This window comes from Vanessa atalanta, chromosome 7 (assembly GCF_905147765.1).
Source record: "Vanessa atalanta chromosome 7, ilVanAtal1.2, whole genome shotgun sequence".
NCBI lineage: Eukaryota > Metazoa > Arthropoda > Insecta > Lepidoptera > Nymphalidae > Vanessa > Vanessa atalanta.
Window position 1 is genome coordinate 10,638,728 of NC_061877.1, and position 21,087 is coordinate 10,659,814.

At 34.0% G+C, this 21,087-nt stretch overlaps 1 protein-coding gene across 2 annotated transcripts in view; it reads left to right on the forward strand.

The window, feature by feature from the left end:
* LOC125065154 overlaps nt 1–21,087 on the forward strand; it is a 96,121-nt gene that overhangs the window by 14,508 nt on the left and 60,526 nt on the right. Inside the window, exon 1 of one of the 2 annotated variants that reach the window (XM_047672625.1) lies at nt 15,239–15,418. The exons of the other annotated variant lie outside the window; for it this stretch is intronic. Coding sequence (XP_047528581.1) covers nt 15,363–15,418 — 56 coding nt within the window. The 5' untranslated portion in view covers nt 15,239–15,362. Of the gene's footprint in view, nt 1–15,238; nt 15,419–21,087 lie in introns of those variants that run through there. 2 annotated transcript variants of the gene reach the window in all.

Genomic DNA, 21,087 nt, shown 5'->3' on the forward strand with positions numbered 1-21,087 from the left:
GAGTGAGATACTAAAATTGAAATTGAATTCTTACAGAATCGCACTGCAGTCACAGTTATTGTTAAAAAAATATTTTTCAACGCTTTTATCACTGTTATTTTCGATAGACTTGGATAATGTTCCGTTATACATACAACATACCAACCCGCATTGGAGCAGCGTGGTGGAATATGCTCCAAACCTTCTCCTCAAAGGGAGAGGAGGCCTTTAGACCAGCAGTGGGAAAATTACCAGGCTGCTAGTGCTAATGCTAAGGGAAGGAGGATGAGGATGATGATCTAAGTGTCTATGCTACAAAAACGGTTCATAGTTTTATTGTAATCCCAGTGAAACTAAAAAATGGTTTTTAAAATATGTAATGGTAAAAGTATAACAGTGAGGAACAAAGTTCGGAATAAAAAAATACAAATTTGTAAATATACTCGAAAACTACAAAGGTTACTTTGTTAGTATATAGATCACGTGTGATATGTATTTTTGTTATAGAAAATTGTTTCATTTATAGATACTGGGTAAGAATGCATTACGATGATGTCAACAATATTATCGTCATATATGGTTTATAACATCGATTGTCATGTTGATTCAATGGCTAGCGAATAAGGCAGCAGATTCCGATAGTAATCCGGAGTTTATGTCTCGGAAAGTACGTGAAGCCGTCGCTCCTACGTCTGAATTCTGCCCAGTCTGGTCCAGTTTCTATAGACATAATCTACCGCTTAACAGCAATACTTAGTATTTTTGTGTTCAGGTTTAAAGGGTGAGCGAGCCAGTGTAACTACAGGCACAAGGGACATAAAACCGTAGCTCCCAAGGTTGGTGGCCCATTGGTGTGTGATGGTTACTATTTCTTACAGTGCCATTGTCTATGCGCGGTGACCACTTACCATCAGGTGGCCCATTTGCTCGTCCGCCTACCTATATCATACAAAAAAGCTATTTAACCTAAAAACTAAGTAGGTTTATTCACAAGAAATTAACTCATCTCAGCTTGTTCGAGCGTTACTCAAGGCTCAATTTTGGGGCCTCTTCTTTATCTCAGAATTGAATTGTTCTTAAGAAATAATTAAATAAGACGACCCAAAATCATAAGTCCTACGACCCCTAAAATTACTTGATTTATTTGTCGCATTTTTTCGGGGCTCCTAATGTTAACACAATTATGGCATTAGTAATGGTGTGAATAGAATGTGATTTGGACAATTAATGAATAATTGTATTAAACATGTACGGATTCCGAAAAGACACGTTATACTGAAGCTCTATCGTTGTTAATCTCGTCATTTGTTTTTAAGAAAACGTGAATCGTTATTGTTAAGCGAATAGTAATGGTGCTTATAACAATGAGTCAGTAATTTGATTATTAATAAACATTTAGCATTATGAAATGTATTAAGAAAGAGTTTCTCTCTTAAAAGTGGGACACATCTGCAAATTTCAGACTGCGAGCTGCTATAATTATTTTATTAATGGAAAAACCATTTATTTATTGAACCGATCCGGGTCTTACATCCAGAAACTATTGGATTCCAATGGTCTTATTGGTGTTTTATACTAGCCGCTATAACAATGATGTAGCCGGGTATTTACATAGTATAAAGACGTAAGTAGCACATTTTTATACTAAATTTTTCTCCCCTTCAAAGTCGGTATGGTAATTTTTTGATCGCCCAAATTGTACGCGTCTTTTATTAAGGCTGGATTGGATCTATATTTTATTTATTTATTTTCTCTGTGTGGTGTATAATAAAGTACAAAGTAAAGTATATTACTAACAGTATTTAAAACGGGATATTTACCATGTTTTTTTATTTTTATTTGGTGGAGCTCGATATTTCGGCATTATCTACGAATGTCTTGTTCACGAGACCATTTGTCCACCAAATAAAAATAAAAAACATGGTAAATATCCCGTTTTAAATACTGTTAGTAATAAAAATAACCATGTTAATTTAAAATATTATATAAAGTATATTAATTTAAAAGTTTTAAAAAGCTAATAAAACGAGTAATATAAGATCATTTTTAACACATTTTATAGTAACTATTTATACACAGCTCTTAATCTTTATACAACATTAATAGGGGCGTAAAATAAAATCCTATTTATATTTTAATAGAGAAAAATGTTATGAAATGAAAATAGCCTTTTGAATTTCTTTTTAAATTAAAATACGCTTTTCAACACTTTAACTCAATTTTGAGTCGAGTCTCATTAAATGCATTCTGACCTACATTCAGCGTGTGATGACGCAGCGTTCGTGGTTGAAAATCACCTTTCAGTGAATCTATAAAATTGAATTATTAATTGATGACTTCTTAACATAGTTTTCATTAAATTTTGTATAATTAATTTCTAAATCCTTTACAGAAAATAAAGTACACCACAGCTTAAGGTTTGTGTGGACATTGAACATTTCTTTTATTTTACTTATATAAAAATACATACATTATTCTAAAAACCAAGTAATAATTACTCGATTTACTAACCTCGAGTTTTACATCTTAAAACGGCCCAAACCCTAACAAATACTACCTAAAGTAGAAGCGCGTCAAGTTTGTGCACAGCACAAACTGCGGGTATGCTTGGTCGGGTAGTGATATCTAGCCTACTCTAAATCTGAAGTAGTTTCATTGGCTAAGTATCGTTGTTTGGCGGTACTATACGTTATGAAAGAGATAACCTCAAAATAATATACGACATATGTATATAAAATGTTTAAATCCCGCAAAACCATTAAAACTGGTCAACTAGTTCAAAATGATTATTTATTTAATTAAGGCAACCTTACACCATTAGTCGTATTGTCATTTGCTAGTGGTGTATGACGTTTGGCGATGTGTGTTATTCTCTCGAATATGCCGACAATCATTTCAAACTTTTCGTTTGAAATCGCTTATTCATGACATTCTGTATCCTTACCATCTTGGCGGATAGCCAAGTCCCAAAGTTCTGAGCCATTGTGAATTCTGATTCACATTGCCATTTAAATCTGTTATAGATAGTTAAAGAGACGTAATCTGGCATAGTCACTGTAGTGGAAATACTTAAAGAATAGCTCTAGACTATTTTTAATTTACCAAGATTTGATACGTTTCCTAAAGTATTTATAGACCAATATTATTATATATAAGTATTATAAAACTCTGCTGAAAATGTATACATAGTTAGGTAATGCCCAGTGAGCTTCGCAATGGCTCGTTAAATTTTTAATTGTAAGCAATTACGCGTTACGACTCGCGCTTACTATTGTACGTTGATTGTACTATGCTGGAAACCTACACAAAAGTTATTCTAATTTATGAGATGAGTGAGATTCTAATTTTAAAATATATTATGTGTTTGCCTTGTTTAAAATATAAACATAATAAATCAAGATAGAAATATATAAGACTAGTTGTCGCCCGCGGTTTCGCTCGCGTTTTAGGGGTTGGTTGTCATGTGTTAGGTATAGTAGCCTATGTCCTTCCTTGAAGTTCAAGTTTGCTTCATACCAAATTTCGTCAAATTCGGTTCATTGGTTTGGGAGTGAAAGAGCGACACACAGACATACAGAGTTACTTTCACATTTATAATATTAGTATAGTATAGATATAGCCAGGCGAACGCGCAAATGGGCCACTTGATAGTTAGTAGTCACCACCATCCATAGACAATATCGCTATAAGAAATATTAACCATTCCTTACATCCCCAATGCGCAACCAACCTTGGGAACTAAGATGTTATGTCCCTTGCGCCTGATGTTACACTGTCTCAGTCATCCTTCAAACCAGAAACCAACAGTAGTAATTGAAAAGTAGTAAGTGCTGCTGTTTGGCAGTACAATATCTGAGTGTATGGTACCTACCCAGACGGGCTACCACCAAGTGAACCTAAGATATATTTTAAATTATCTATGTTTGTCTTAGGATCTTCTGTTTTCAAGGCAGATGGGCAAATCGACTATGCCAAAAATGGCAGCCTTTTATATATCCAAGTAGATATTGAAATATCCTTTATTATTTTTTATAAATCACCTTTGATTTTAACGTTTTTGTCAACTTCACCTTAAAATTATTTAAATGGGGGTGAATGTAAGTATGAGGTTTCGTTCTCATTTAGAGATATAAACAACAGCCATTTCAGGTATTTAAATACTTTATTTTAAAATATTATAATAATTAAATATAGCAGCAGTACAAGGGCCTCATATAAGTGTTGAAAAAACGAGGCGATGTCCACCTCACTGCTGGTTGGTCCACTGCTGGTCGAAGACAAGTCATAACTTCCGAAAGTGTGAAGAGTGTGCCTTGGGATAATTTTTTTGCGTTGCAGTCCAAAAGTTTCTATCTTGAGTATTGCAGAGACTCACGCTGCTTAAAAATAAATTTTATATTTCTTGATTAATTATCTAACTATTATTATTATAAAATCAGCTTATTAAAAATATATCGTTGGTGATTTTTCTGACCTGTTAGATTTCACGGTTTCAGCTATTATTTCGTTTAGTATAATTGTAATTTGGTATTAGTAAGCCGATTATTCGATTTTTTGTTGTATCGTGTACGTAGTAGTGCTGTTGGCCCTACTGGCCTTTACAGCGTCACCGGACGTTATTATTCGGAGGTGCGTCAAGTTAAGTACTAGACCGTGTACAATGTTAATCGTTAATTGGTTCGTTTTATAAAAATAAATAGTTCCAGAAAGCGTAATCGAGGAGGAAAACAGGTTGACATATACTTCTTGATTTAAAAGGAATCAGGTTCAAAAATATTTATTTCATCGTACATTTGTTGCGAGAAACATTGAAAAGATCCGGGTCAAGTATAGTATAGTATATATATATAGTAAGATTCAACGTTTTCTTTCAAAGGCGGCTTTGAAATCTTTTCGCTTACGAGTCGGAACTGAAAATAAAGTTTTATTGCAAAACGATCTTTATTTCCTATTAGATAAGATACGATTGTATTACGTGCCATTTATTTATTTTTACGTTAGTTTTTCCGCCAATGTTGTTTATCTTGTTACAGGGAAATTGGTTAACGTAGTTCTTTTATTGGCGTTTAAAAATACATCATATTCAAATGTAGCATTTGTAGTTTTGTGTTGCAAATGCTTCATCGTTATTAGTTACTAGTTCATAGGAAGTATATTCCGAGGTTCCTGATTGGGTACCGTAAATAGTGTTTGGGTTTTTTCTGTGAAGGAATATTTACATGAATTACAAAAACGAACACTCTCAATCGTCCTGGAAAGAACTAAAAGCCTTTGTTCTTGCTTTTGATCTGACTCTAGACGCTACGAATTACTGTACGAATTCATGAAACTATAGAATTATTAGAATTGAAACATCCAAGTTTTTGCCTATTTGACATTGCCCGCCATATTCGAAATCCGGCAGGAAGATATCGTAATTGAAGTTACCACGAATATTCATCCATTATTCGATATTAATTTTTTTTCGACCTTTTATGATCAAGTACTCGAATACTAAATCTTGCGAAATCAAATTTGAATAAAATAATGTATTTAAAAAAAGAATATCCTGGTTTTAATATGAGCATGACTTCATGAATAGTGCGCAATTTGATTTAACAATATTGTATAAAGAAATTAAATGCTTAGCTGGCAAATACTTCTTCTAGCAACTATTACGAAAATTATCGTCATATAGTTCATTATAGTTCTTAAACATATACCGTAATTTACATATTAAAATTGATTTTTTTTTTCAAAGTCAAATAAGTCACGAAAATTTAACATTTACGTTTTTTATGGATTCACATTATGTTCTGTAACGGAATATATAATGCCAATTGAATTAGTATTAGCAGTCGATAAAAACAAACAAAGCCGTAAAAGTGTTTTGAGAAGCAATAGATTCTCTGAACGGATTACAAGTTGAGACTTATAAGTATCGTATAACGAGAAATTGTCACCGAAATATTACCTTTGTACTAACGATGTTTTCCTTTGCACACAAAGTATAATATTTACAGGAATGTTTCTATAAGATTAGAGCTTTGTTCAAGCCTGAGATATGTATGTTTAGTTAAAGTTAAAAAGGCAGTCTTGAAGTGATAACTTTTTATGGGAGGGTAAACCGCTTCGTTACGTAACGCGTTACGGTGTCAGTCTGTCTGTGGCTTCAAATTTCAATTTCAATATTAAATAGATCAACTCTGATTCGTTCAAACTGTCACTTCTGTCGGGAGCCCCGAGACACACTACTTTTAAATTGCTTTTTTTTAATTGTAAAAGGAGGATTAATTACGCTAACCCAATTTTAGTTACTTATTAACTTATATATTTTTAAATGTCTCTTCATATCATTTCATCTTTTGTTTAATTATACGTTTTATTTTACTTAAAAAAAATTATCTTCTACCTGAATATTTTTAAGCATTGCTCTTCTTTATTTTACCGAACTGATTTATTTAATAGATAGGCATTTTTGTTTATGTTAAAAAAACAGACAACAATATCGGAATCGCTGTTGCAGTCTAGGTAATTATTATTGCTTGCTAATGAATTAAATAATAACAATGAAATTGCTTACAATTTATATATTTTTTTTTTCTTGTATTATTAAAAGTAATACTTACTTGGCATATTACGTGATTATTCTATTCATTTTTCATTGATATAACGATTTGTGATTATGGCGATAACTGTGTAGCATATACATTATTTATATTTTATACATTATATCAGTACATAAGAGTGTTTAATAAATACTGATGTTCCTTCTCGCTCACTCTTACAATCCGATGCAAACCGCCACGACAGGAGAGCGTTCAGGTGCAGGACCAACGGAGTGTGAACGCTGTCAACATTCAAACTCTGGGCTACAGAGAAATAGAATATAATATAATAATACTTGTCAGAAAAATGCAATAACATTTTATGTAGCTCGACTCGACACATTATTGAATATTTTACTAAGTAGGAAATCAATTATCTGTGAGAACTTGGAGATAAGTTCTCTTCGCGACTAAGTAAATTCACCATTTTACGTTATTATCTAAATGTACATATTATTAATATTTTAATAGTTTTGTTTTCATTTTATTGCAATTTTCTTTAGTGTATTTATACGTGTTTATTTATTTTTAAACACATATAACCGCAAGTATACATATACATATGCCAACATAAATTTATTCTGTGTCATGCTGAAAAAAAAACTTTTAAAAGGATAAGCGTGTTTTCTTATTTCCAATACTGCTTATATTATCTGTAGTATAAAAATTCTACATCTAAGCTATAATAATTAAATTTAACATTTTTTTTAATTATAATATGTTGCTGGGATTAATTGGTACGATAAGTTACCTTAATTTTGATAACGATTTTCCTATATTGCGTCACGATCATAAAATCCTGTATATATAATTATAGATAAGACCACCGCATGGCAGCCGAGGTCGTTCAACTCGTACGCTATAACAACACAAAATCTTCGAGGATAGATTCTATTTAAATCTTAAGTGTATTCGATGGATCTATTATTCAAAGTTTATAAGATTATAACATGAATAGATTAACTTTGTAGTTGACTGAAATAATCTTGATACATGAAGTGTACTAACAGACAAAACCCGCAGCGGTGAGAAAGTAATTAATATATTATTAATAATAATTGTTCAATACAATGTATTTTTAATACAATACAAAAAAACTGGGTTTGTTTCGTCGGGTTAGCACAGTTCTTTTTTATTCACTTTAACCACCAATAAGTAAGTATAGAAAAAAAAAAAACTCATATTGGAAAATACTTATCTACACTCGATGGACAGAATTTTAATATCGATAAATTACTTAGTTGGGTATTTGTTTTGCGCAGAATTAACGATTCGTTTAACGAATGTTAGTGTGAGGAGCTGAAGGCGGTAAATCATAACCAGCTTGAACAGAGTGACGACACTAAAGGCTCCTCGACATTTTCATACCTTAGATGACTATTTTGACCTCCCAAAATTGTAATTATACCTTTACCTTTATTTTGATAATATTTATGATAAACTATGAATTAAAAAAAAACGCACTTCTTTTTAGAGGAGACTGAACATCCTCTTAAGGACGAATTTTATATAAAACTATTAACCATAACAGTTACTATTGATAATCACATAAAGAGAAAAATTAAATATATATACTAAAAATAAGGTTACATTCATTTAATTGCTGTTACATTAAAAAAAAAATGCTCTTTAAAGGAGAAAATAAACTTTGAAGTTAATCAAAGCTTTATTTTGTTAAATAATTGTATATGATACAAATGTTCATCGCGCATCTTGACTCAAAGTTTAGACATTTTTTATTCAAGTAGGTTCTGAATTGTCATTTAATTTAATTACTTATTATAAATGCTACCACCTGTATGTCGATTCGACAGAGAAAAACCAGCACAACTAAGCGGTTACTCCTATTTGTCAATCAAAATAATTATAGAAGACATGTACATGTAATATGTTACTTTTTGATTTTTATGAAATTTAACAACTCAGATTACAAAACAAAAGCCAAATGTAGCGCACGGAACACTATAGTGAAGCAACAAAAGCGAATACAAAACCAAAAGCGAATACAAATAAATTTTCGGTAGTACGAAATGATGCATCGTTTTGTTAATACGTCAAAAGTCACTTCGCGTCAATTTAATTATTGATGCGTCAACAAATTGTTAATTAAACACACTACCGGGGTTTTGCGTTCGCTTTTGATATAATATTGCTATAAGTAAAAAAAAATGCGATTTATAATTACGGAAAGACGTGTGTTATAGTCGCTGGGAACAGCTAGTACCTTTGTTATATTTATAAGTAAAATATTCTTGTAACCGAAGTTCGTGTATCATTTAATAATGTGTGATAATTTTGTTTCAGGTAAGTTCCGTTTCAATTTTAAATAAAGCTGAGCACACTTGGAAGTGATTGAATTATGAGAACTCAGTCATCGCACAACTACCCAAAAGTCCTTAATTATTATCAGGTAAGTGAACAGGAAATGTTAGAATCATTAATTAAATCAGTTATTTAAAATCGATTGTATTACTCAAACGTTACTTTGATTTCATTAAAATCAAATATTAAAAGTATCTTAAATATTAATTGTAAGTCGATTTTCGTCCCAGTGATTACAGGACAATGGCTGCATATAAAAAATCGTTTAAATATAGTTATAGTTTCATTTTCAAGAGCTTCAACCGTAAATGAAAAGTATTTACTAAACTGTTAGGAATTAATAAAGAATTAATTTTAGAGAGCGGAAAAACGTTACTGGCCGGTTAGAGAACGGTACTACGGCTGTATAAAAAAAAAAACGTAAACATTCTAACTGAACTAATGTAGTATACATTTGATGTTGATAAAAGAGGATTCTCCGTTTTAGCGCCAAATGTAGATGATTTACTTGGATTTCACAATGAAATGAAATCAAAACTAAACCTGTCATAAGTTTCGAACTTCCTAACAAAATCAATAGTTAATAATGACGGCCAATTTCTTTATGGAACAATAACGTCATTACAATCAATTATTATCAAAACATTCAAAAACTTAAGTGTCGTTAGGTACGAAATAGTACCTTTTAATTATTCATGAACTAATTTTACGAAACAGTATCAATATTTAATTTTACTTTGACGAGGTTTTACGGAGAAGCGGTTTCATTATCTAAGATAAACTTGGATTTCTATTAGATGTTTTATATACTACAGTAATATAGACTGAATAATTTAGCCTTCGCGACGAATAATAACGTTAGTAACAAATTAATTATCAATAATAAAATATTATTCAAATCGTAAGTTGAGAGAAAAACTTTACAATGTGTAATACACTTGACTTGGTGTGAGTCTTGTGTAAGCCTATCTGTAGGTACCCACTGATCGGATATTCTACCGGCAAACAGCAATTCTTACTTGTGTTTCGGTTTGAGGGGTTAACTCCGAAGGTTGAGGGCGCAATGGTGATGTAAAGAGAGGTTAATATTTTTTACGGCACCAATGTCTGTGAACGGTGATCATTTACCATGAATCCTATTTTTTAGTACGCGTAATATTTCATTAAAAAGAGAAATGATAACAATCGAAATGAAGTCGAAATTGAAATTACACTAAATGCAACGCAATCATTAGTTCATAAAAAAAAAACAGAGAAAAGTCATCATATGCTGATTTATAGAATTCATTTAAAAAAATAATTTTTGTAATGATAAAAGTTCGTTTATGATTTTACTGTCACACTTTTATACAAATTCTTCGATTCTGATTTCATTACTCTTGTAATAGTTTTCTCAAAAAAGAGATTTTACGGAATATAGTTTAAAAAACACTATAGTCAGATTTGTATTCTACAATTATGTTTTTGAAATGATACTATATTTATAATAGCATTGTTTTTAGACACGTGGTTCACGAGATTTCATTGTGTTCATGTAGATCTATAGAGTGACATTGAAAATGGAATGTTTTCTAGATTCCATTTTCAAAACAATATACATATATTACGTAATTAAATGGATAACACTATGATTTTTTAGGCGGGATTGCACAAGGCTCTATCGCCAATTAAATGTATCTAAGTATGGTAAATTAGTAATCACATTGACTTGAAAGTGATTAGCGCAAATTAAACCAATTATTATTATATTATATATTTTTCTTCTATGTAGTTATCTACATAGATGAACAATATTCGGGTAAAATAATAAAAACTAAACAAATATAAATGTACTACGTAGGTACTCCTTGCACAAATTTATTATTTGTAACGCAATTTCTGAATGCACCCATAAACGTCAACATGGCCGCTCGTTGAACTTCATTTCATTGAATTTCATGGATTTGATATCAAAATATCTCGATTATACGAATTTCGAGGATATATATTATCAACCAGAAAGTCATCATTTTTTAACGATCTATAATTGTGGATTGGTTTCGATCGGGTCTATTGTAGACCTGTATGAAATTATTAACATTATAGGTTATAATTTTGTCTAAGTAAGCGAACAAAATAATCTGTAACAACAGGCAACATTAACATATCGTGTTTGTTTATTTTGACAGTACAAACAAACCTTGAATAACAAAATTTCATTAGAAGTTTTCATAATTTTAAGAAAACGATAGTGATTTCAACCCGGCGTATTTTTAATCAATGGAAACGAACACTATGATGTAACCCAACTCCCAAGCCATCTTACGGACAAAGTGTAAACAACTGGCCTCTATCTTGGGCATGTTTAGATGTAGATTAAAAATGATTGTTTAGGACGCCTGTCCTCAAATTAATTATTTTGTTTGTTTTATTAATAGAACTTCGATATCAACATTGAAACATAATGAAATGGAAATATTTTTTATTGGTTTTTATTTTAACAGAAATCATTTTTTATACAAGATCGTTTTAATTAAACAAACTAAACAAATACCGTACAACACGAACTATATAATTAATGAACACGTGGATAGCTAGACGTGTAGTGTGCCACCTGATGGTAAGTAGTCACCACCGGCCTAAGTATTGCCGTTGTACGAAATGTTAACTATTCCCAACATCGCCAACACGCTACCAACCTTGGGAGCCATTTCAAATACAACTATTGACGTTTGGAGGTAGAATATCTGATGACTGGGTGGTCCTTATCCAAACAAAGGAAAAAGCTCTGTCACAAAGTAATGTAGGCACATGTACCTATATATAACATGTTTATCTATGGTAGGGGATCTGTCTTATCTATACAGTACAGTCTGTACAGTCTAAGGAGTAGTTAATATTTCTAACAGTGTTTTTTTTTTGTTTATGAGCTGTGCTGACATACTACCAGTAGAGCGCTCCGTGGAACACGATCAGGAATTATAAGAAAGTGACATGCGTTCAATTTTATAACAAATAAAGGATACACGTCAAAATAGCGTGTCACCGTAAGTCAGTATTAAATATAGTACGAGTGAGTTTCGTTGTTATAGAACAGCTTAACAAATTATTCTCTGGTCAATTTATGAGATACTAGTTGTAGCCCGCGGCGGGGTCGGTCGTGAGATTTTTGATATAAAATGTAGCCTTTCAGGTATCAATTCTTTGAGGTTCAAGCATAACAAATTTCATCAAATTCAATTCAGTTGTTTGACAGATAGACAGCTGCGAGAATAAGTCTTATTAAAAACGTTTGATTGTTCACATTCCGCCTTCGATAATCCTTTTTTAACTTATGTAATAAGGCAGACAGACAAATATGCCACGTGAATGAGGGAAGTCATCTTAAATAGTGTTAATTAAGAAGCGATATAAATTATACACATTAATATTAATAAGATCCTAAGATAGTATACGCATTCAAAAGCTAGTAGTACAATAACCGGTACATTACGAATTGTTGGTCGTCAGACGACTTTCTTTTACTTAGACTTGCCTTTATAAATTAGCTTTTAATGTTTGTTTATTATTAATTATTATTATTATAGAACATTTTCTAATTTATAAATATTATTAATACTTTGATATTGTATGCATCTATACCTTTTTTATTATATGGGTAGGAGGACGAGCATATAGACCAACTGATCGTAACTGACCAGCGTCCACACATTACAGACATTACCACAGAAAAAAACTACCCAATAAGAATTTAATAATTCATAATTTATCAGTTTATACTCGTATTATAATCGAAATAATTAGTGTCTACTAACATTATTAAATAACATTAATAATTAGTAAATCGATTTGTAGGGTGATTTATGTTTATTTTTTAATAGGAATATTATCTTCGTGTATAAAGGCCTAAGGGACTTGATAACCTTTAATACACACCCTATAACAAGAAATAGTTTCTACGTAAAACCAGCCTATCCTGGACATAATAGGTTAAGTTATCTAAAACATAATAAAGGACAAACACAATAACTGTTACTTAAAAAGGAATAAATTTAAAAGATTAGTATTAAATTTTATAGGAAACAAGAATATGAAGTTCACGCTTTTCAATAGTCTGAATTTAAAGAGAAGTGAAACAGCGAAGAACTTCTATTTATACATAAAACCTTTTCCGAATTCGTATTATTGACACTTAATATGCCTGCAGAGTACGAAGACGACAGTCGTCGTGTCTAGAACTGAGATGGCCGAGTGGTTAGAACGCGTGCCTATTAATCGATGAATGCGGGTTCAAACCCAGCACGACGCACGACTGACGTTGTTTCACGTTTCACGTGCTTAGTTTGTGTTTCTAATTCATCTCGTTCTCGGCGATGAAGGAAAACATCGTAAGGAAACCTGCATGTGTCTAATTTAAACAAAATTCTGCCACATGTGTATCCACTAACCCACTTTAAAGCAGTGTGGCGGAATAGGCTCCAAACCTTCTCCTCAAAGGGAGACGAGGCATTAGCCCAGCAATGGGAAATTTACAGGCCGTTTAAGTCGTTGTTGTTGTACGAAGACGGGATGATCTATGTTTAAGCTCATTCCAATTACTATTCTATTATAGAAATATCCTCCCAATACGTTTTATGTAAATAAATGATGTTTCAATGAACGCACGCCCAGACGCTTACCGTAACCAATTTACTGGGAAATATGGTGTTTATGTAATATCAGATCGCGGAATAAGATGAGATCTTTAATGGAAAGATTTTGTACTTTATAATGTTTAAATGTTTTTTCCTCATGTAGCAGCACTTGGTAAGTGATAACATTATGGCACTAATATATGCACATATAGGTATATATAATTGATGCACAGGAGATATAATAATGCACAAATGCGCACCAATCCAGTAGCACCCTCTATTCAGTCGCTCTGTTGGTACAACAAGAAGGCAATTACACGATATCGTTGAGAAAGTGCGGGTCTAAGGCTTTCCTGCTTTCTGAGGACCCGAAGTTGAGGACACTGTGCATCTTCCGACTCGGAACTGCCCATAATATATATATATATTAACCATACCTCCAATCACCAATGCACCACCAACCTTTGGAACTAAGATGTTACGTCCCCTGTGCCTGTAGTTACACTGGCTCACTCACCCTTCAAACCGGAACACAACATTAGTAGTAATAATACTGCTGTTTGTCGGTAGAATATCTTATGAGTGCGTGGTACCTACCCAGACGGGGTTGCACGAAGCCCTACCATCAAGTAATAATTTCTTATAGTAAGACTTTAGTAAACCTAGTTATCTTCGAATTTGTGTCTCTATATCTGTCCCGTACAAATACAATTCTGAAAACTTTGATTTTACATATCTTATATAAAGATTGATCAATATTGAAAAGTAAATAATTCTTATTTGAACATATTATCATGAGATTAAATAGTTTTTCGATATGGGTAATATCTAAGGCTCTGTGTAGAGTCGCTTTCGCACACACCGTTTAAAAAAAAAGTATCAATGGGCTTAATTGTCTTGGGATCCCCATTAGGCCTGGAATCCTAGACTCATGCGTACCCACGTGCCATATTAGGGTATTTTCGGGACTAAATACAAAGTGTTACAAAATTCCAAATACAAAACTCTACTACACAAACAAAAGATCCGCTCCGTTGTCCTATTTAGAATAAGGACAGCGTTATTATATTATGACACGAAACAAGAACCGGCAATTCAGAAAATTATTTATATCTTTGTTTGTGTGTGTTTTGTTTGTGTTGATACCCTATATACCCTATATATATATTAAAACTACACTAAATGTCTTGACAAATACGACTTTATACATTTGAAATGTTCTGTTAATATTTTTCGTTCAAATATTTCAGCCAGAAAATATCTTATTGAACGTCTGAGATACTGACAAATCGTATTCCGCGTCATTACCATGTATATGTCAGCAGAATTTTATTTTGCTGTCAACTAAACCGTCTGAAATTTCTATGTAGAAGGAAAATACGCATGAATGTATATTGACTAAAAAAAACGGTTTAAAGCATTTTTCCACAAAATAAAAAAAATAATAGAAGTGTACTACAATTCTTATAATAATTTATACGCCAGATGCGACAGTCACCGCAACGCGATCGTAAATACGAACCTGCAGCATCCACGAGGAAATGCGCCTACTTACTTTCGTCCGCATCTAGTTTTACTATCAGCGCTTCGAACTGATATAAACACCTTCCTATAATTAACAAAAATCATCCCATTGTAGTATGGAATAGAGACTAAATTCAAACAAAGGATTTTGATTTAGGGCGCTCTCTCGTAGCGGATTACGTTGTACGTAGTTTGTGTCAGCAACTCGGGCCTCGGCAGTCGTACGTTAGTCGCTGCGTGGGCAAGACGTATCGAACTGGTGTTTCTTGGACAGATATCGTGTTTGTGATAAAGATGACCGGTGACGGCGAATATTTGAGTGTGTGTTAAGGGGGTGATGCACTTGCGAGGTTTGCTGGATCTGCAGGCAGGCATGAAGGGACAACCGGTCTGGTGAGCGCTCACGTGTATTAGAAAGCATGTTTGAATTAAGTGCGTTAAACTCGTTTGTTGTGTGAGAAATTGTTATCGGATTAACCGTTGTTTTTTAATCATTTTATTTTCACATGTGTATCGGATATGTTATTTTAAAATATGAATTTATTATTAGTTTTAATTATTTGTTGATTACTAACTCAGTTCGTCTAATCCGAAAATCTGCCTATTATACTATAAACATAATTAAAAGCGAGACATGAATATTCCTATTATGAACCCGATGATACTCAGAGATTGTTTCTATATGTAGATGAAAAGTATTCATCCTGTAAGTCTGGCTTTAATATATTGTTCATAATTAGAGAAGTATTTCTTTTTTCAGAAATGACCTATTAATAAAAGTGAATCACCATTTCCTACTAGTTTTCTTTGAACGTCATCTTGTGAAGTGTTAATAAGGCTATTTAGGAAAACATATGAAAAGTGTGTATAGTGACTCTGAGGGCTTTTCTTACATATATTTATTTATCACTAGCTTATGTCTGGAAAGTCGTATGCGTGGCGGTTTATTACTGTATGTTTTGGTAATTTCATGTCATTTTCTATAGTTTTTGTCATTCGATATATATAACGATTTTGATCATTGGTAGATTGAAATTAAGACACGTTGAAAACTCTAATAATTTAGGTGAATTACTTGAAGATTTTATTTTAAAATTAAATATAGATTTATACATTATTTATGTTAAAAATATATTTGTACTTATATAATTGTGATAGAATGATATGATATAATTAAAAGCTTATTTCCGCCAGAGATTCCCTGGAGCCTATCATAGTAGCAGAATTATATTTATTATGTTACAAGTTATAATTTTCTGTTTAAAATCAATGAATGAGTCTTTAATATATCAATAATATGTGTGTAGGAAAAAAATATTATTCGAGCAATAATTTATAAAATTTATATAGAGTCATAGAGTCCTAAACATTTTTTTATCGATATTATAATCTTTCTTCCATCTTAAAAAACGTTAGAAATGTTATTACATTTAAAAACGTAAAGTTTTCGTTTGAGATATAAAAAAAAAACAAAGTAAAATATTAAGTTTTTAATGCCGCTTTTATTCCTATTTAACTCTGATTTATATCAATTACTCATTCACGCAACGCGCAAAAAATATATTTTTTCTTTTAAACGCACAATAACTTACTGATAATTTACAGAGCTTGAATTATTACTATTTAATATATAACATCTTGTTATTGATTATGTAATATATTATACATATTGAATCAGCCAATAGAAGTAATCATTAATTAAATTTATTTAAAAATGATTATTTATTTAATAAATCCAATTGCACTCCATTCCATTTAGGAAAGAAAAATTATCTCAATTCTAATTAATTTTCGAACGCTCAAATATTATTCTTGGTTTTATACATTTTTCATCATCAAATATACTTAAGAAATAACAAGAAGTAATTTCAACTCTTCGTTATTTTTTATTTATAAATAATTTCTGTTTCCACTTAAATGTTTCAGTCATATTTCGTTGCTTATTATTTTCAAATTCAAAATGAATTTGTAATCTACCCGTAACGCTAATACGCTCTAGTTGTAATTATTTTTGGAAGTATCATGAATTTGATATGGAATATCGCCAACAATGTTAATTAATATTTAGACGCTACTTACAGCTTAAATTAAACAAAATTTATAAAATAAATGTAATTGGGAATATAACCATGTCTATATTCACTTGGTTATGAACTACGTTAAGTTTTAATTGACTCAAGGGGATTACATCATTAATTCTTGAAATAAAATTGTCTTTTGTCGTAAAAAAAACCAACTACAAAAAATAATCAAATGTACGTTTGTATTATTTGTTTTCTATTTACAAAATATTTAAATATATTAAAAATTATGGCAAAGATAAAATATTTGAATTAAAATATTTTAATGAAAAATTGAAAACTGCATCTGGCTGTATAATAATATTCGCAAACCTTTTTTAACACGTGATCTAATTTTTTCGTACTATGTTTTTGAATTTTGAGAAAAAATATATTTTATAAATAAAAATATTACTACCGTATAAAGTTTATTAATCAATTAAATTAAAATTTAATGAAATATTGAACAACAATTTGTATTGTCGATTATTTTTTTAATATTTTAGTTTATCTACAATCGTGAAACTCTATTGACTCCTTTAGCTAGCTTTATTTCACGTCACCACGTGGTTGGATCCGTATTCGTGAAAAAAATTGTATATTTTGAGTATTTTTGTAATGAAATCTTTAGGTTACATGCTCGTAAAATTTAAATGTAAATTATAGATGTCAATTGACAAAAGCCCATTTTATTATGAAAAATGGTGAAGGTTTTAGTATCACCTACCTATTGATAAGGCTACCATTAATAACTGATAAGGTCTTTATAAATCATTAGTTAATTAATAACTACACTCTAATCACTCCCTCGTGAATATCGTAAACGATCTCGATTCAATTTCGTTAGCATTTTTAATTAAATTGGCGCTATGTTCTCATTAATAAAAATATGCATGTATAATACTTTAACCGGGTCAGATATATGGAAAACTTTCGGTAAATATAGTAGTGACTATTATGTTTTACGTTTTTACTAACCACTAATATAAATGTCAATCAATCAATCAAAAGCCAATCGTTGTCCACTGCTGAACATAGGCCTCTCCCAAGGTGCGCCAAAGCTCCCGGTCCTCCGCCTTCCGCATCCAGTCGGTCCCCGCCACCTTCATGAGGTCATCGGTCCACCTGGCTGGAGGGCGCCCTACGCTGCGTTTGCCGATTCGCGGTCTCCACTCTAGGACTCGTCTGCTCCAACGGCCATCGGTCCTACGACATACGTGACCAGCCCACTGCCACTTCAGCCTGCTAATTTTGCAAGCTATGTCGGTGACTCCGGTTCTTTTCCGGATAATCTCATTTCTGATCTTATCCTTCAAAGATACTCCGAGCATAGCTCGCTCCATAGCCCGCTGAGCGACTTTGAATTTGTGGACTAGTCCCGCAGTCAGTGTCCACGTTTCGGCACCGTATGTCATGGCAGGTAAGACGCATTGGTTGAAGACTTTCGTCTTCAAACATTGCGGTATAGACGACGTGAGGACTTGACGAAGGTTGCCAAATGCTGCCCATCCCAAGCGAATTCTTCGATCGGCTTCCTTCTCGAAGTTGTTCCTACCGACTTGAATGACCTGTCCTAGGTAGGTATATTCACTGACAACTTCGAGAGGTTTCCCTTCGACGTATATCGGCCCCGGCACGACATGCCTATTGAACATGACCTTGGTCTTGTCCAAGTTCATACCGAGACCGACACGCCGGGAAGAATCGCTTAGGCTACGCAGCATTTCGGTTAGCTGTTCCAGCGACTCTGCTATGATGACGATATCGTCGGCAAATCGAAGGTGTGAGATGCACTCGCCGTTTACATTGACTCCACATCCAGTCCAATCCAGCGTCTTGAAGACGTCTTCCAACGCGTTGGTGAACAGTTTCGGGGATATTACATCCCCCTGTCTCACCCCTCTGCGCAGTTGGATCGCCTTCGTCTTACAGTCCTGGATGTGGACAGTCATTGTAGCGGCGTTGTACAGACACCTCAATACCTCGATATATCTCCAATCGATATGACATCTCTGCAATGAGTCGAGCACTGCCCAGGTTTCGATGGAATCAAAGGCTTTCTCGTAATCCACAAAAGCCATACACAGCGGCTGATTGTACTCTTCGGTCTTCTGCACAATCTGCCGAACAGTATGGATGTGGTCTACGGTGCTGTAGCCTGATCGAAAGCCGGCTTGCTCTGGGGGCTAGAACTCGTCAAGTCGTCTGGCGAGACGGTTCGTGACGACTCTTGAGAACAGCTTATACACGTGACTCAGGAGGGAGATTGGTCTGTAGTTTTTCAAGAGGGTTTTATCACCTTTTTTGAAGAACAGTACCACCTCACTCCCGCTCCACGTTTCCGGGGTCTTGCCATGTTGGATGACGGAATTAAAGAGGCTTGCTAGCTCTTTCAGGACCGGAGTCCCGCCTGCCTTAAGCAACTCTGTTGTGATTCCGTCATCTCCCGGAGCTTTGTTGTTTTTAAGCTGTTCTAGAGCCGCCCTAATCTCGCCTTGGTCAACGACCGGGAGCTCCTCGGAATAATGGCGCGTAAGAGGGGCGCGCTGGTCATCAATACTGATTCCCACAGGTTTATCCGATCTTGAAGAGAACAACTGCCCATAAAACCTCTCTACTTCTCCGACGATCTCAGGCCTTGAGGTAACGACCTTACCATTTTCAGTTTTAAGTTTCGTCAGACGCGGCCTCCCAAACTTGCGAGCGAACACTTTCAATCCCCGATTTTGCTCAATCGCAGCCTTGATGGCGCGGGTATTGGAGCATCTGAGATCGCGCCGCGTCAGCGTTTTTATTGTTCGGTTTAAGGCCTTATCTGACAAAAACGATGGTAGTTCTCGTCGTTTCCTCATGAGCTCGAGTGTCTCAGCAGAGAGTTTTGGTGCGCTGTCTCTTTTCTGTGGCGGAAAACACTTGCGGGATGTGTTTTGCAGTATTTTGACCAGCGTGTCGGTTTTCTTATCAATACTGCTTACGGTTTCCAACGCGGTGAATTGATTTTGAAGCTCCATTTGGAACTTTTCGGAGCCTTGAGCAGCCTGGAGCATGGTAGGTCGGAGAGTAGACCTCATCATTCGCGATCTTTCGGCTTTGAAGTCGATATCTAGAGTGCCTCTAACCAAGCGGTGATCACTACCGGTATTAAACCTGTTGATCACTGAGACATCTCTAAATATGTGCCTTTTATTCGAAATGATAAAGTCTATCTCGTTCCTTGTCACGTTATCGGGGCTTCGCCAGGTCTTCTTCCTCTGGGGCTTCTTTTCAAAGAAAGAATTCATCAAAAAGAGCCCCTGCGCTTCGAGAAAGTTTACCAGCATTTGCCCCCTGTGATTTCTGCAGCCCAAGCCGTAAGGTCCGACTTTCGATTCACCTATATCTTGTACTCCCACTTTAGCATTAAAGTCTCCCATAACAACATTGCAGTGGGCCTTCGGGGTGTTGTTGAGGGCCTTTGCGATGTCCTCGTACATCGCTTCTACCACATCATCAGAGTATGCCGAAGTTGGCGCATATACCTGTACGACCTTCAGGGAGAACCTGTCGGAAAGTTTTAGGACAAGGTATGCTACCCGGTTCGACACACTACTGATTTCTACAATGCTGCTAATGAGATCCTTTTTGACCAGAAAACCGACACCACCCTGGGAGAGTTTATCACCTTCGCGGAAGTAGAGTAAGTTACCGGACTCTAGAGTTATCGTGTCCTCCCCCTGTCTTCGGACTTCAGATAACCCCAGTATATGCCAGTTTATATGACTTAACTCTACTTCTAATTCGGCGAGGTGATGGTCCAGCCTTATCGAGCGTCCATTATACGTTGCCATATGTAGTCGTCTTTTGTGGTAGCCTGCCATGAACCGGTGATTCTTTGCACCCCCTGCCCTGCCGATACCGCGACCGCTACCTTGGTCGGGCCAAGCGGGCTTGCCGGTAACTGGGGGCCTTTTTTTATGCGCATCTACCATGTAAGAGGATTTGCCCATACTCGCCACGCTGGGC